At 39.0% G+C, this 15,811-nt stretch overlaps 1 protein-coding gene across 1 annotated transcript in view; it reads right to left on the bottom strand.

Annotated features, from left to right (window-relative positions):
- The window catches only part of PDLIM5 (PDZ and LIM domain 5), a 239,437-nt gene that overhangs the window by 5,463 nt on the left and 218,163 nt on the right, over positions 1-15,811 (bottom strand). The window contains exon 16 of the mRNA XM_052641597.1: positions 14,658-14,778. Coding sequence (XP_052497557.1) covers positions 14,658-14,778 — 121 coding nt within the window. The remainder of the gene's footprint in view (positions 1-14,657; positions 14,779-15,811) is intronic.

Genomic DNA, 15,811 nt, shown 5'->3' on the forward strand with positions numbered 1-15,811 from the left:
TCCATTGTATATTCTTGCCTCCTTTGTCAAAGATAAGCTGTCCATATGTGTGTGGATTTATCTCTGGGCTTTCTATTTTGTTCCATTGATCTATATTTCTGTCTTTGTGCCAGTAACATACTGTCTTGATGACTGTGGCTTTGTAGTAGAGCCTGAAGTCAGGCAGGTTGATTCCTCCAGTTCCATTCTTCTTTTGCAAGACTGCTTTGGCTATTCGAGGTTTTTTGTATTTCCATACAAATTGTGAAATTATTTGTTCTAGCTCTGTGAAAAATACCACCGGTAGCTTGATAGGGATTGCACTGAATTTGTAGATTGCTTTGGGTAGTATACTAATTTTCACTATATTGATTCTTCCGATCCATGAACATGGTATATTTCTCCATCTATTAGTGTCCTCTTTGATTTCTTTCACCAGTGTTCTATAGTTTTCTATATATAGGTCTTTAGTTTCTTTAGGTAGATATATTCCTAAGTATTTTATTCTTTTTGTTGCAATGGTGAATGGAATTGTTTCCTTAATTTCGTTTTCTACTTTCTCATTATTAGTGTATAGGAATGCAAGGGATTTCTGTGTGTTGATTTAATATCCTGCAACTTTACTATATTCATTGATTAGCTCTAGTAATTTTCTGGTGGAGTCTTTAGGGTTTTCTATGTAGAGGATCATGTCATCTGCAAACTGTGAGAGTTTTACTCTTTTCCAATTTGGATTCCTTTTATTTCTTTTTCTGCTCTCATTGCTGTGGCCAAAACTTCCAGAACTATGTTGAATAGTAGCAGTGAAAGTGGACACCCTTGTCTTGTTCCTGACTTTAGGGGAAATGCTTTCAATTTTTCACCATTGAGGATAATGTTTGCGGTGGGTTTGTCATATATAGCTTTTATTATGTTGAGGTATGTTCCTTCTATTCCTGCTTTCTGGAGAGTTTTTATCATAAATGGATGTTGAATTTTGTCAAAGGCCTTCTCTGCATCTATTGAGATAATCATATGGCTTTTATTTTTCAATTTGTTAATCTGGTGAATTACATTGATTGATTTGCGGATATTGAAGAATCCTTGCATCCCTGGGATAAAGCCCACTTGGTCATGGTGTATGATCTTTTTAATGTATTGTTGGATTCTGATTGCTAGAATTTTGTTGAGGATTTTTGCATCTATGTTCATCAGTGATATTGGCCTATAGTTTTCTTTTTTTGTGGCATCTTTGTCAGGTTTTGGTATTAGGGTGATGGTGGCCTCATAGAATGAGTTTGGAAGTTTACCTTCCTCTGCAATTTTCTGGAAGAGTTTGAGTAGGATAGGTATTAGCTCTTCTCTAAATTTTTGGTAGAATTCAGCTGTGAAGCCGTCTGGACCTGGGCTTTTGTTTGCTGGAAGACTTCTGATTACAGTTTCAATTTCCGTGCTTGTGATGGTCTGTTAAGAGTTTCTACTTCTTCCTGGTTCAGTTTTGGAAAATTGTACTTTTCTAAGAATTTGTCCATTTCTTCCAAGTTGTCCATTTTATTGGCATATAACTGCTGATAGTAGTCTCTTATGATCCTTTGTATTTCTGTGTTGTCCGTTGTGATCTCTCCATTTTCATTTCTAATTTTATTGATTTGATTTTTCTCTCTTTGCTTCTTGATGAGTCTGGCTAATGGTTTGTCAATTTTATTTATCCTTTCAAAGAACCAGCTTTTGGCTTTGTTGATTTTTGCAATGGTCTCTTTTGTTTCTTTTGCATTTATTTATGCCCTAATTTTTAAGATTTCTTTCCTTCTACTAACTCTGGGGTTCTCCAATTCTTCCTTCTCTAGTTGCTTTAGGTGTAGAGTTAGGTTATTTATTTGACTTATTTCTTGTTTCTTGAAGTATGCCTGTATTGCTATGAACTTTCCTCTTAGCACTGCTTTTATAGTGTCCCACAGGTTTTGGGTTGTTGTGTTTTCATTTTCATTAGTTTCTATGCATATTTTGATTTCTTTTTTATTTCTTCTGTGATTTGTTCGTTATTCAGAAGTGTGTTGTTCAACCTCCATATGTTGGAATTTTTAATAGTTTTTCTCCTGTAATTGAGATCTAATCTTAATGCATTATGGTCAGAAAAGATGCTTGGAATGATTTCGATTTTTTTGAATTTATCAAGTTTAGATTTATGCCCAGGATGTGATCTATCCTGGAGAATGTTCCATGAGCACTTGAGAAAAAGGTAAAATTCATTGTTTTGGGGTGAAATGTCCTATAGATATCAATTAGGTCTAACTGGTCTAATGTATCATTTAAAGTTTGCGTTTCTTTGTTGATTTTCTGTTTAGTTGATCTGTCCATAGGTGTGAGTGGGGTATTAAAGTCTCCCACTATTATTGTGTTATTGTTGACTTCCCCTTTCATACTTGTTAGTATTTGTCTTACATATTGCGGTGCTCCTATATTGGGTGCATATATATTTATAATTGTTATATCTTCTTCTTGGATTGATCCTTTGATCATTATGTAGTGGCCTTCTTTGTCTCTTTTCACAGCCTTTGTTTTAAAGTCTATTTTATCGGATATGAGTATTGCCACTCCTGCTTTCTTTTGGTCTCTATTTGCGTGATATATCTTTTTCCAGCCCTTCATTTTCAGTCTGTATGTGTCCCCTGTTTTAAGGTGGGTCTCTTGTAAGCAGCATATAGAGGGGTCTTGTTTTTGTATCCATTCAGCCAGTCTTTGCCTTTTGGTTGGGGCATTCAACCCATTTACGTTTAAGGTAATTATTGATAAGTATGATCCTGTTACCATTTACTTTATTGTTTGGGGTTCGGGTTTATACACCCTTTTTGTGTTTCTTGTCTAGAGACTATCCTTTAGCATTTGTTGGAGAGCTGGTTTGGTGGTGCTGAATTCTCTCAGCTTTTACTTGTCTGTAAAGCTTTTGATTTCTCCTTCGTATTTGAATGAGATCCTTGCTGGGTACAGTAATCTGGGCTGTAGGTTGTTTTCTTTCATCACTTAAAGTATGTCTTGCCATTCCCTCCTGGCCTGAAGAGTTTCTATTAAAAGATCAGCTGTTATCCTTATGGGAATCCCCTTGTGTGTTATTTGTTGTTTTCCCCTTGCTGCTTTTAATATTTGTTCTTTGTGTTTGATCTTTGTTAATTTGATTAATATGTGTCTTGGGGTGTTTCGCCTTGGGTGTATCCTATTTGGAACTCTCTGGGTTTCTTGGACTTGGGTGATTATTTCCTTCCCCATTTTAGGGAAGTTTTCAACTATTATCTCCTCAAGGATTTTCTCATGGTCTTTCTTTTTGTCTTCTTCTTCTGGGATTCCTATAATTCGAATGTTGGAGCATTTCATATCATCCTGGAGGTCTCTGAGATTGTCCTCATTTCTTTTAATTCGTTTTTCTTGTTTCCTCTCTGATTCATTTATTTCTACCATTCTATCTTCTATTTCACTAATCCTATCTTCTGCCTCTGTTATTCTGCTATTTGTTGCCTCCAGAGTGTTTCTGATTTTATTTATTGCGTTATTCATTATATACTGACTCTTTTTTATTTCTTCTAGGTCCTTGTTAAACCTTACTTGCATCTTCTCAATCCTTGTCTCTAGGCTATTTATCTGTGATTCCATTTTGATTTCAAGATTTTGGATCATTTTCACTATCAATATTCGGAATTCTTTCTCAGGTAGATTCCCTACCTCTTCCTCTTTTGTTTGGTTTGGTGGGCAACTCTCCTGTTCCTTTACCTGCTGAGTATTCCTCTGTCTCTTCATCTTGATTATATTGCTGCGTTTGGGGTGGCCTTTTTATATTCTGGTAATTTGTGGAATTCTCTTTATTATGGAGCTTCCTCACTGTGAGTGGGGTTGTATCAGTGGCTTGTCTAGGCTGCCTGGGTAGGGAGGCTTGTGTTGGCGTTCTGGTGGTTGGAGCTGGGTTTCTTCTCTCTGGAGTGCAGTGGAGTGACCAGTAATGGGTTATGAGATGTCAAAGGCTTTGGAGTAACTTTGAGCTGCCTGTATATTGAACCTCAGGGGTGTGTTCCTGTGTTGCTGGAGAATTTGCGTGGTATGTCTTGTTCTGGAACTTGTTGGTCCTTGGGTGGAGCTTGGTTTCAGTGTAGGTATGGAGGCATTTGATGAGCTCCTATTGCTTAATGTTCCCTGAATTCAGGAGTTCTCTGATGTTTTCAGGCTTTGGACTTAAGCCTCCTGCTTCTGGTTTTCAGTTTTATTTTTACAGTAGCCTCTAGACTTCTCCATCTATACAGCACCGATGATAAAACATCTAGGTTAAAGATGAAAAGTTTCTCCACATTGAGGGACACTCAGAGAGGTTCACTGAGTTACAAGGAGAAGAGAAGAGGGAGGCGGTAGTTAGAGGTGACTGGAATGAGATGCGGTGAGATCAAAAGAGGAGAGAGCAAGCTAGCCAGCAGTCCCTTCCTTATGTGAGCTCCATAGTATGGACCGCTCAGAGGTATTTACGGAGTTATACAGGGAAGAGGAGAGGGAGTAAGTAGACAGAGGTGGCCAGGAGGAAAAGAGAGAGGAATGAGAAGGAGAGAGACAAATCCTGCCAGTAACCAGTTCCTTCAGTGTTCTCCACTGTCTGGAACACACAGAGATTCACAGAGTTGGATAGAGAAGAGATGGGGGAGAAAAGAGACAGAGGCCACCTGGTGGAGAAAAAGGAGAGTCCAAAGGAGGAGAGAGTGGTCAAGCCAGTAATCTCGCTCTCAGGTAAAATTGGGTAGTGAAGTTTGGGTTTTTAAATGTACAAAATTGACAACAAAAACCAAAGAGCAAAGATTAAAAATCTAGAGTAGAGGTTGGATTTTCAAAAATACAATATTAAAGAAAAGAAGCAGAAGGAAAAAGGAAAAAAGAAAAAAAAAGAAAAAAAAAAGCCACAAGAATTATTAAAAAAAAAAACACACACCAATAACCACCCAAAGACTATATATGGTGTTTGCCTTAAAAAAAAAAAAAAAAAAAAGAGTCTTTTTTTTTTAATACTAATAATAGGTTATAGAAATAAAAATTAGAGGAGAAATAGAAGACTTAACTATTAAAAAAAAAAGTTAGAAAAAATAAAAGAAAAAAAAAAGGAATGATTTTAAAAATAGTAAAAATATATCTGGCCCTTCTCTGATGTTGTGGGCAGTGTGGGGTCACTTCCAAGGCGGTTCCCTCTGTTTAACTTCTTCTGTTTGCTGGTTTTTTAGGCTCACTAGTTCAGTTGCGCTGTGGGGAGGGGGGATGCTGCAAATAGCGCTGTTGTGGGCACACAGTGTCTCAGCCCCGCTGGACCTGTCACTTCTCGCGGCGTAGAAACCGCTCTGGCTCTACGATGCTCAGTCGGGAACCGTCTGGGGCCGGCCCTAGGCTGCGTGCACTTCCCCGGTCTAAGCCGCTCAGGTTCGGTGCTCAGGTAGCCCTCAGAGGCACAGATTCAGTTGGGACTGCGTTTTGTGCCCTTCCCGGGTCCGAGTAGCTCAGGAGTTTGGCGAGCGTGATTGCTGCGACTTGTCGCCTTTTCTGCCTCTGCTGCTCAGTTTTCTGGGTGGACCGCTGGCGCCCCTTGTGAGGCAGATGGTGACTGTCCAGCACCCCCAGAAGTCTTAGCAAAGAAGCCTGTTTGCAGTTTGGTAAGTAAAGTTTCTCCGGGGCTGCAATTGCCCCTTTCCAGTCCTTATGGCTCTGGCTGCCTGTCCCTGGCGGGGGATGGTCTGCAGCCAGCTTTTTCTGTTCTGTCCTTTGTTCTGTGCTCCGTCCTGGCGGTGTCTTATGTTCGAGCTTTTCGCGTGGTAGCTATCCCACAGTCTGGTTTGCTAGCCCAAGTTAGATCGTTCTGGTTGCGCGTGGGGTGTCCCTGCCTGATTCTTACAAAGCACTGCAGCCCGTGCCTCCCACGCTTCCCTGCCCTGGCCCCACTTCCTAGTGGTGGATGCAGGCGTCTGTGCTGCTTTTCCGCTGGGGGAGTTACTGTTGGGCTTGTAATCTCTTGGTTTTAATTATTTATTTATTTTTCCCTTCCTGTTACGTTGCCCTCTGTATTTCCAAGGCTCGCCACAGACTCGGCAGGGAGAGTGTTTCCTGGTGTTTGGAAACCTCTCTTCTTAAAATTCCATTCCCGGGACGGGCTTCCCTTCCCCGGACGGAGCTCCCTCCCCACCTCCTTTGTCTCCTTTTTTGTCTTTTATATTTTTTCCTACCTGTTTTTGAAGACAATGGTCTGCTATTCTGGTTGCCTGATGTCCTCTTCCAGCCTACAGAAGTTGTTTTGTGGAGTTTGCTCAGCACTGAAATGTTCTTTTGAGGAATTTGTGAGGGAGAAGGTGGTCTTCCCGTCCTATTCCTCCGCCATCTTAGGACTGCCCCCCTTATTTTTGTTTTTATTTCTAGTATTCTGGGAGGTGGGTCATAGAGGATCCTGCTGTGATGTATGTCGGAGAGTGTTTTGCCTATGTTCTCCTCTAGGAGTTTTATAGTTTCTGGTCTTATGTTTAGATCTTTAATCCATTTTGAGTTTATTTTTGTGTGCGGTGTTAAAAAGCGATCTAGTTTCATTCTTTTACAAGTGGTTGACCAGTTTTCCCAGCACCATTTGTTAAAGAGATTGTCTTTAATTCATTGTATATTCTTGCCTTCTTTGTCAAAGATAAGGTGTCCATAGGTGTGTGGATTTATCTCTGGGCTTTCTATTTTGTTCCATTGATCTGTATTTCTGTCTTTGTGCCAGTAACATACTGTCTTGATGACTGTGGCTTTGTAGTAGAGCCTGAAGTCAGGCAGGTTGATTCCTCCAGTTCCATTCTTCTTTTGCAAGACTGCTTTGGCTATTCGAGGTTTTTTGTATTTCCATACAAATTGTGAAATTATTTGTTCTAGCTCTGTGAAAAATACCGCCGGTAGCTTGATAGGGATTGCACTGAATCTGTAGATTGCTTTGGGTAGTATACTAATTTTCACTATATTGATTCTTCCGATCCATGAACATGGTATATTTCTCCATCTATTAGTGTCCTCTTTGATTTCTTTCACCAGTGTTCTATAGTTTTCTATATATAGGTCTTTAGTTTCTTTAGGTAGATATATTCCTAAGTATTTTATTCTTTTCGTTGCAATGGTGAATGGAATTGTTTCCTTAATTTCGTTTTCTACTTTCTCATTATTAGTGTATAGGAATGCAAGGGATTTCTGTGTGTTGATTTAATATCCTGCAACTTTACCATATTCATTGATTAGCTCTAGTAATTTTCTGGTGGAGTCTTTAGGGTTTTCTATGTAGAGGATCATGTCATCTGCAAACAGTGAGAGTTTTACTTCTTCTTTTCCAATTTGGATTCCTTTTATTTCTTTTTCTGCTCTCATTGCTGTGGCCAAAACTTCCAGAACTTTCTTGAATAGTAGTGGTCAAAGTGGGCATCTTTGTCTTTTTCCTGACTTTAGCGGAAATGCTTTCAATTTTTCACCATTGAGCATAATGTTTGCTGTGGGTTTGTCATATATAGCTTTTATTATGTTGAGGTATGTTCCTTCTATTCCTGCTTTCTGGAGAGTTTTTATCATAAATGGATGTTGAATTTTGTCAAAGGCCTTCTCTGCATCTATTGAGATAATCATATGGCTTTTATTTTTCAATTTGTTAATCTGGTGAATTACATTGATTGATTTGCGGATATTGAAGAATCCTTGCATCCCTGGGATAAAGCCCACTTGGTCATGGTGTATGATCTTTTTAATGTGTTGTTGGATTCTGATTGCTAGAATTTTGTTAAGGATTTTTGCATCTATGTTCATCAGTGATATTGGCCTATAGTTTTCTTTTTTTGTAGTATCTTTTTCAGGTTTTGGTATTAGGATGATGGTGGCCTCATAGAATGAGTTTGGAAGTTTACCCTCCTCTGCAATTTTCTGGAAGAGTTTGAGTAGGATAGGTGTTAGCTCTTTTCTAAGTTTTTGGTAGAATTCAGCTGTGAAGCCGTCTGGACCTGGGCTTCTGTTTGCTGGAAGATTTCTGATTACAGTTTCAATTTCTGTGCTTTTGATGGGTCTGTTAAGATTTTCTATTTCTTCCTGGTTCACTTTTGGGACGTTGTACTTTTCTAAGAATTTGTCCATTGCTTCCACATTGTCAATTTTATTGGCATATAATTGCTGACAGTAGTCTCTTATGATCCTTTGTATTTCTGTGTTGTCCGTTGTGATCTCTCCATTTTCATTTCTAATTTTATTGATTTGATTTTTCTCCCTTTGTTTCTTGATGAGTCTGGCTAATAGTTTGTCAATTTTATTTATCCTTTCAAAGAACCAGCTTTTGGCTTTGTTGATTTTTGCAATGGTCTCTTTTGTTTCTTTTGCATTTATTTATGCCCTAATTTTTAAGATTTCTTTCCTTCTACTAACTCTGGGGTTCTCCATTTCTTCTTTTTCTAGTTGCTTTAGGTGTGTAATTAGGTTTTTTATTTGACTTATTTCTTGTTTCTTGAGGTATGCCTGTATTGCTATGAACTTTCCCCTTAGCACTGCTTTTACAGTGTCCCACAGGTTTTGGGTTGTTGTGTTTTCATTTTCATTCATTTCTATGCATATTTTGATTTCTTCTGTGATTTGTTGGTTATTCAGAAGCGTGTTGTTCAGCCTCCATATATTGGAATTTTAAATAGTTTTTCTCCTGTAATTGAGATCTAAACTTATTGCATTATGGTCAGAAAAGATGCTTGGAATGATTTCAACTTTTTTGAATTTACCAAGGCTAGATTTATGGCCCAAGATGTGATCTATCCTGGAGAAGGTTCCATGAGCACTTGAGGAAAAGGTGAAATTCATTGTTTTAGGATGAAATGTCCTATAGATATCAATTAGGTCTAACTGGTCTAATGTATCATTTAAAGTTTGCGTTTCTTTGTTAATTTTCTGTTTAGTTGATCTATCCATAGGTGTGAGTGGGGTATTAAAGTCTCCCACTATTATTGTGTTATTTTTAATTTCCCCTTTCATACTTGTTAGCATTTGTCTTACATATTGCAGTGCTCCTATGTTGGGTGCATATATATTTATAATTGTTATATCTTCTTGGATTGATCCTTTGATCATTATGTAGTGGCCTTCTTTGTCTCTTTTCACAGCCTTTGTTTTAAAGTCTATTTTATCAGATATGAGTATTGCCACTCCTGCTTTCTTTTGGTCTCTATTTGCGTGATATATCTTTTTCCAGCCCTTCACTTTCAGTCTGTATGTGTCCCTTGTTTTAAGGTGGGTCTCTTGTAGACAACATATGTAGGGGTTTTGTTTTTGTATCCATTCAGCCAGTCTTTGTCTTTTGGTTGGGGCGTTCAACCCATTTAAGGTAATTATTAATAAGTATGATTCCATTGCCATTTACTTTATTGTTTTGGGTTCTCGTTTATACACCCTTTTTTGTGTTTCCTGTCCAGAGAATATCCTTTAGCATTTGTTGGAGAGCTGGTTTGGTGGTGCTGAATTCTCTCAGCTTTTACTTGTCTGTAAAGCTTTTGATTTCTCCTTCATATTTGAATGAGATCCTTGCTGGGTACAGTAATCTGGGCTGTAGGTTATTTTCTTTCATCACTTTAAGTATGTCTTGCCATTCCTTCCTGGCCTGAAGAGTTTCTATTAAAAGATCAGCTGTTATCCTTATGGGAATCCCCTTGTGTGTTATTTGTTGTTTTTCCCTTGCTGCTTTTAATATTTGTTCTTTGTGTTTGATCTTTGTTAATTTGATTAATATGTGTCTTGGAGTGTTTTGCCTTGGGTTTATCCTGTTTGGGACTCTCTGGTTTTCTTGGACTTGGGTGATTATTTCCTTCCCCATTTTAGGGAAGTTTTCCACTATTATCTCCTCAAGGATTTTCTCATGGTCTTTCTTTTTGTCTTCTTCTTCTGTGACTCCTATAATTCGAATGTTGGAGCATTTCATATCATCCTGGAGGTCTCTGAGGTTGTCCTCATTTCTTTTAATTTGTTTTTCTTTTTTCATCTCTGATTCAATTATTTCTACCATTCTATCTTCTACTTCACTAATCCTATCTTCTGCCTCTGTTAATTCTACTATTTGTTGCCTCCAGAGTGTGTTTGATCTCATTTATTGCAGTATTCATTATATACTGACTCCTTTTTATTTCTTCTATTGACTGTTTTTATTTCTTCTTCCTTGTTAAACCTTACTTGCATCTTCTCAATCCTTGACTCCAGGCTATTTATCTGTGATTCCATTTTTATTTCAAGTTTTTGGGTCATTTTCACTATCATTATTTGGAATTCTTTATCAGGTAGATTCCCTATCTCTTCCTCTTTTTTTTTTTTTTTTTTTTTTGGTTTGGTGGGCATTTATCCTGTTCCTTTACCTGCTGGGTATTCCTCTGTCTTTTCATCTTGTTTATATTGCTGCGTTTGGGATGGCCTTTCTGTATTCTGGCAGTTTGTGGAGTTCTCTTTATTGTGGAGTTTCCTCGCTGTGGGTGAGGTTGTATCAGTGGCTTGTCAAGGTTTCTTGGTTAGGGAAGCTTGTGTCAGTGTTCTGGTGGGTGGAGCTGGATTTCTTCTCTCTGGAGTGCAATGAAGCGTCCAGTAATGAGTTATGAGATGTCAGTGGTTTTGGAGTAACTTTAGGCAGCCTGTATATTGAAGCTCAGGGCTGTGTTCCTGTGTTGCTGGAGAATTTGCGTGGTATATCTTCCTCTGGAACTTGTCGGCCCTTGGGTGGTGCTTGGTTTCAGTGTAGGTATGGAGGCGTTTGATGAGCTCTTATCAATTAATGTTCCCTGGAGTCAGGAGTTCTCTGATGTTCTCAGGATTTGGACTTACGCCTCCTGCTTCTGGTTTTCAGTCTTAGTTTTACAGTAGTCTCAAGACTTCTCCTTCTATATAGCACCGTTGATAAAACATAAAGATGAAAAGTTTCATCTTTCAGTGAGGGACACCCAGAGAGGTTCACAGAGTTACATGGAGAAGAGAAGAGGGAGGAGGGAGTTAGAGGTGACCCAAATGAGATGAGGTGGAATCAAAAGAGGAGAGAGCAAGCTAGTCAGTAATCACTTCTTTATGTGCACTCCACAGTCTGGACTGCTCAGAGATGTTCATGGAGTTATACAGAGAAAAGAAGAGGGAGGAAGGAGACAGAGGTGGCCAGGAGGATAAAAGGGGGAATGAAAAGGAGACAGATCCAGCCAGTAATCAGTTCCCTAAGTGTTCTCCACCATCTGGAACATGCAGAGATTCACAGAGTTGGGTAGAGAAGAGAAGGGGGAGGGAGGAGACAGAGGCAACCTGGTGGAGGAAAAGGAGAGTCCAAAGGAGGAGAGAGCAGTCAAGCCAGTATTCTTGCTCAAGTAAAAATGGGTAGTGAAGATTGGGTTTTTGAAGGTACAAAATTGATAACAAATACCAAAAAGCAAAGATTAAAAATCTAGAGTAGAGGTTGGATTTTCAAAAGTACAATATTAAAGAAAAGAAGAAGAAAAAAAAAAGTCAAGAATTATTAAAAAAAAAAATATATATATCTGAAGTTTGCTTTAAAAATAGGGTCTTTTCTTTTGAAAAGTAATAGTAGGTTATAAAAATGAAAATTAAAGGAGTAACAGAGGACTTAAAAATTTTTTTAAGTTAAAAAGAATGATCATAAGAACAGTACAGATATATCTAGGACTTTCTCTGGTGTTGTTGTGGGCAGTGTGGGGTCAGTTCATTTTCGGGTAGTTCCTTGGTCCGGCTTATATTTCTCAAGATCTATAGGCCCCTTCCTATGTAGTCGGTACTAACTACAGGGTTTTAACGTATTGCACCTCTCACTTCCAAGGCGGTTCCCTCTGTTTAGCTTCTTCTGTTTGCTGGTCTCTTCAGTGTCTGATTTCCGCCCTGACACTAGGGGGTGGTGGTGGGCACTTTTTTAGGCTCAGTTGTTCAGTCACGCTGTGGGGAGGGAGGGATGCTGCAAACAAATAACACTGGCGTGTGCTCGCAGTGTCTCCGCCACACTGGGCCTGCCCCGCTCACGGCGCACACTGCTCAGGCTCTAGGTTGCTCCACTGGGAACTGTCTGAGGCCGGCCCTGGGCTGCATGCACCTCCCTTGTCTAAGCCGCTCAGGCTCAGGCACTCAGGTAGTCCTCAGAAGCACAGACTCGGTTGGGCCTGCGTTTTGTGCCCTTCCCAGGTCCGAGTAGCTCAGGTGTTTGACGAGTGTGGTCGCTGCAACTTATCGCCTCTTCCGTCCTTGCTGCTCAGTTTTCTGGGTGTATAACTGGCGCACCTTCTCAGGCGGATGATGACTGTCCAGAACCCCAAGAAGTCTTAGTTAGCAAAGAAACCTGCTTGCAGTTTGGTAGATAATGTCTCTCTAGGGCTGCGATTGCCCCCCTTCCGGCACTTCCAGCTCTGGCTGCCTGTCACCAGAGGGGCATGGTCTGCAGCTGGCTAATTCTGTTCCGTCCTTTGTTCTGTGTAAGGTCCTGGCAGTGTCTTATGTTAGAGCTTTTCCCGTGGTAGCTATCCGACAGTCTGGTTTGCTAGCCCAAGTTAGTTCGCTCTGGTTACCCTCAGGGCATTCGGGCTGGATCCTTAAAAAGCAATGCAGCCCGCGCCTCCCTGCCCAGCTCCCGCTTGCTAGTGGCGGACGCAGGCGTCTGCGCTGCGTCTCCACTGGGGACGTTACCGTTGGGCCTGTAACCTGTGGGTTTTAATTATTTATTTTTGCTCCCTGTTATGTTGCCCTCTGTGCTTCCAAGGCTCTCCACAGACTCGGCAGTGAGAGTGTTTCCTGGTGTTTGGAAACTTCTCTCTTTTTAAGACTCTCTTCCTGGGACGGAGCTCCCTCCCTACCTTTTTGTCTCTTTTTTTGTCTTTTATATTTTTTCCTACCTCTTTTTGAAGACAATGAGCTGCTTTTCTGGGTGCCTGATGTCCTCTGCTGGCATTCATAAGTTGTTTTGTGGAATTTACTCAGCGTTTTTAAATATTCTTTTGATGATTTGTGGGGGAGAAAGTGGTCTCCCCGTCCTGTTCCTCCGCCATCCATACTATGTGTTTTCACTCATGGTTCACTCTTTGACACTTCTAATCCCATCTGGGCTAGAGGAGAAAGTAAGCTGCCATCTGCAACTTGAGTCACCTTTCTCAGCAATCCTCAATACTCCTTGGTGCCATCTGCTCAGCACACACCCACAGAGTCCTACTGTGTGCTGGGTGCTGGTTTAGGTGCTGGTTAGAGGCACAATGTTGTCGAAGACAGATGTGGTTGTTCTCCACATGGGGCTTATATTCTCACTGGGATCAGGATGTCATCAATTATGTTTTAAAAATAAATGATAGCAAACAACTTCAGATTGTGATAAGGATCATAAAGGAAAGACAAGGGTGATGCAATAGAGAATAATTGGGGGAGGTGTTTAACACTATATTACAGAAGGGGTTAGGAAAGGCCTCCATGAGGAGATAATACCTGAGCTGAGACTTGAAAATAAAAGAGGGGGAAGAACCATTTCAGAAAACCTGGGAAAGAAAATTCCAGTCAAAAGAGACAAGTACAAAGGCCTTGAGGCAGGAGATCTCAGTAGGTTCAGAAACAACACAGATCCTCAGTAGGCCATAGTTTTTCCTCTAGTGGAAGCCATAAGGTATCAAGCACAATCTGATTCACATTCAAAAAAATATTACTACAGCTATCTGAGGGTTGGGGGAAAGAAGATAAACCATTTTAGCTGGCAATTATAATGCCCAGGCAAAGGATAAGAGTGAACTGGATTTAGTGGGGACAGTTGAGGTGAGAGAAATGGATCAATTCAATATCCACTGGGGATAGAACTGTTAGAATTTACTAATTAGATTGGGCAAAGGGTCAAGTCGTGGTCAACAGCCTCAAATTAGAAGCTTACTGCTTCTTTAACTTGAGTATTGTGGAATATTCCCTTCGTCCAGTACCACCCTTTGAACTGCAAAGCAGAACTACAATAAAACCCCATGGGGAAATGCAGTGGTACTAAGTGGAGGCATAATAAAGGGAAAATATTTTATTTTTTGAAAGATGTATGTTTTATAGTAATATCTAAGTGAGAATAACATTAATAAATAAGTGCTATGACAGCTCACTTACAACTTTTGGGAAGGAAAAGGAAGTGTTTAGAGTTTAGGTATCAGCACAAATGTAGTAGATTGGCATTAATACTTAGAGCTTGTTTTCTAAAAAATATTCTCACCAAGGGAGCAAACCATGATTAACCTTGCCATTCAGTAAACATAACAAAGGATTCCAATTTGTTGTCAAGGCAGTTGCCTTCAAGAGCGTATCAATATCCTATTCAAAAGTTGAACATTTCTCATGTTTATAATCACTCAAAATCCACTAGTGGAGTGTATAAGAAGGCTTTAAGCTATACAATCCCATATGACTTATATCCATAACTTATAGGAGGTTCAAGAAAAATAGTCTAAGTAACTGCCTATACATATATTTTTCTTAATGAAATTGGTAATATCTGATTTTGACAAAGTCTATAAAAATTTTATACACTTTTTGGCTATATATTTACAGTAACATTAGGTGCTCATAAAACCTTTAGTAAAACTATACTATTTTGCTTAGCATTTTCTTTCAAATTGATAGCAATATAGGGGTTTTATATTCATTTACAACTTAAGAAACTATGAGCTTAAAGATCTTACCAGTCTCACAGTAGGGCTCACCATCCTCCAAGTGAAAAACATTATTACGAATAGGCTTTCCACAGGCCACACACACAAAACAGGAAACATGCCAAGTTTGTTTCAAAGCATTGATGACTTCCTGTTACAGAAAGGTAATTGGATGTAAAGAAAGATGGTACATATTTTACCAGCTGTACCAATACAGTCCTTTTAAATTGACCCCAGAGTAGACATACATGCTTTGTCTTTGCCTAAGCTTTTCATCTAAGGAATTGGAGATATTTAAGGACAGACTCACAGATCATCTAAACTGATGCACTATATAAAATATATGTTTTTCACAACTACACAACAATAAACTTATTTAAAGAATGATTAGTGTTATTTAAACATATAAATGTGGTGAATAAAAGTAAGTCTTTCATAAGCGTTTGCTATACTACTGCTTTCCCTCAAAGGGTGTCAGGAAATGTTAACTTGTAATGGTTTCACAATATTATCTTGAAAATGTCATGAAGGAAGGGAAAAACATTTAAAAACTAAAACAAACCTATACATTGTCCCCTGTTGGAAGCAACAACTTAATCAATGTAATCCAATCATGTTTAACACGTTTATGATCTTGAAAATCAGCTATGCCTATACTAAGCACATATTCAAATGAGTGTCTAAAATTTGAACCATAGAACATGGATTCTAGTCAACAACAGTCCTATGGTTATAAATACCAAATGTCAAAGACTTGGACCAGATTTTAATTAGTAAAAGAAAGTTTGAGAATTTTGCTTTGCAAAGAATCATTTCTCTGAATTGAGAGAAAGAGATGGAGCTATTAGAAATCATTTTTGAAGAGTAGTTAGTAATACAGGAACTTACTCTTTCCATAATCATTATCACAAAAATGGGAAGCTATAAGTAGTATGGTTACAGTTCTGTAAATGAATTACTTATCAGGAGCAAACTGGAAGAAAACACATCCTACAGGTTAAGAGGATCTATCTGGGACTGATAAATATATAGGTCATTTAAATTTTATTCTTTACATTTTTGTATTTTTTAATTGCTGTGGAGTGAAACATTTTCTAATAAAAAACTGTCAAAATAAAATGATACCGTGAAGTCATTAGCCATAGAAAATGCCCCAGTTCACTACTGAAGAACAATGGGAAAAA

The sequence above is a fragment of the Budorcas taxicolor genome, chromosome 6, assembly GCF_023091745.1.
Source record: "Budorcas taxicolor isolate Tak-1 chromosome 6, Takin1.1, whole genome shotgun sequence".
NCBI lineage: Eukaryota > Metazoa > Chordata > Mammalia > Artiodactyla > Bovidae > Budorcas > Budorcas taxicolor.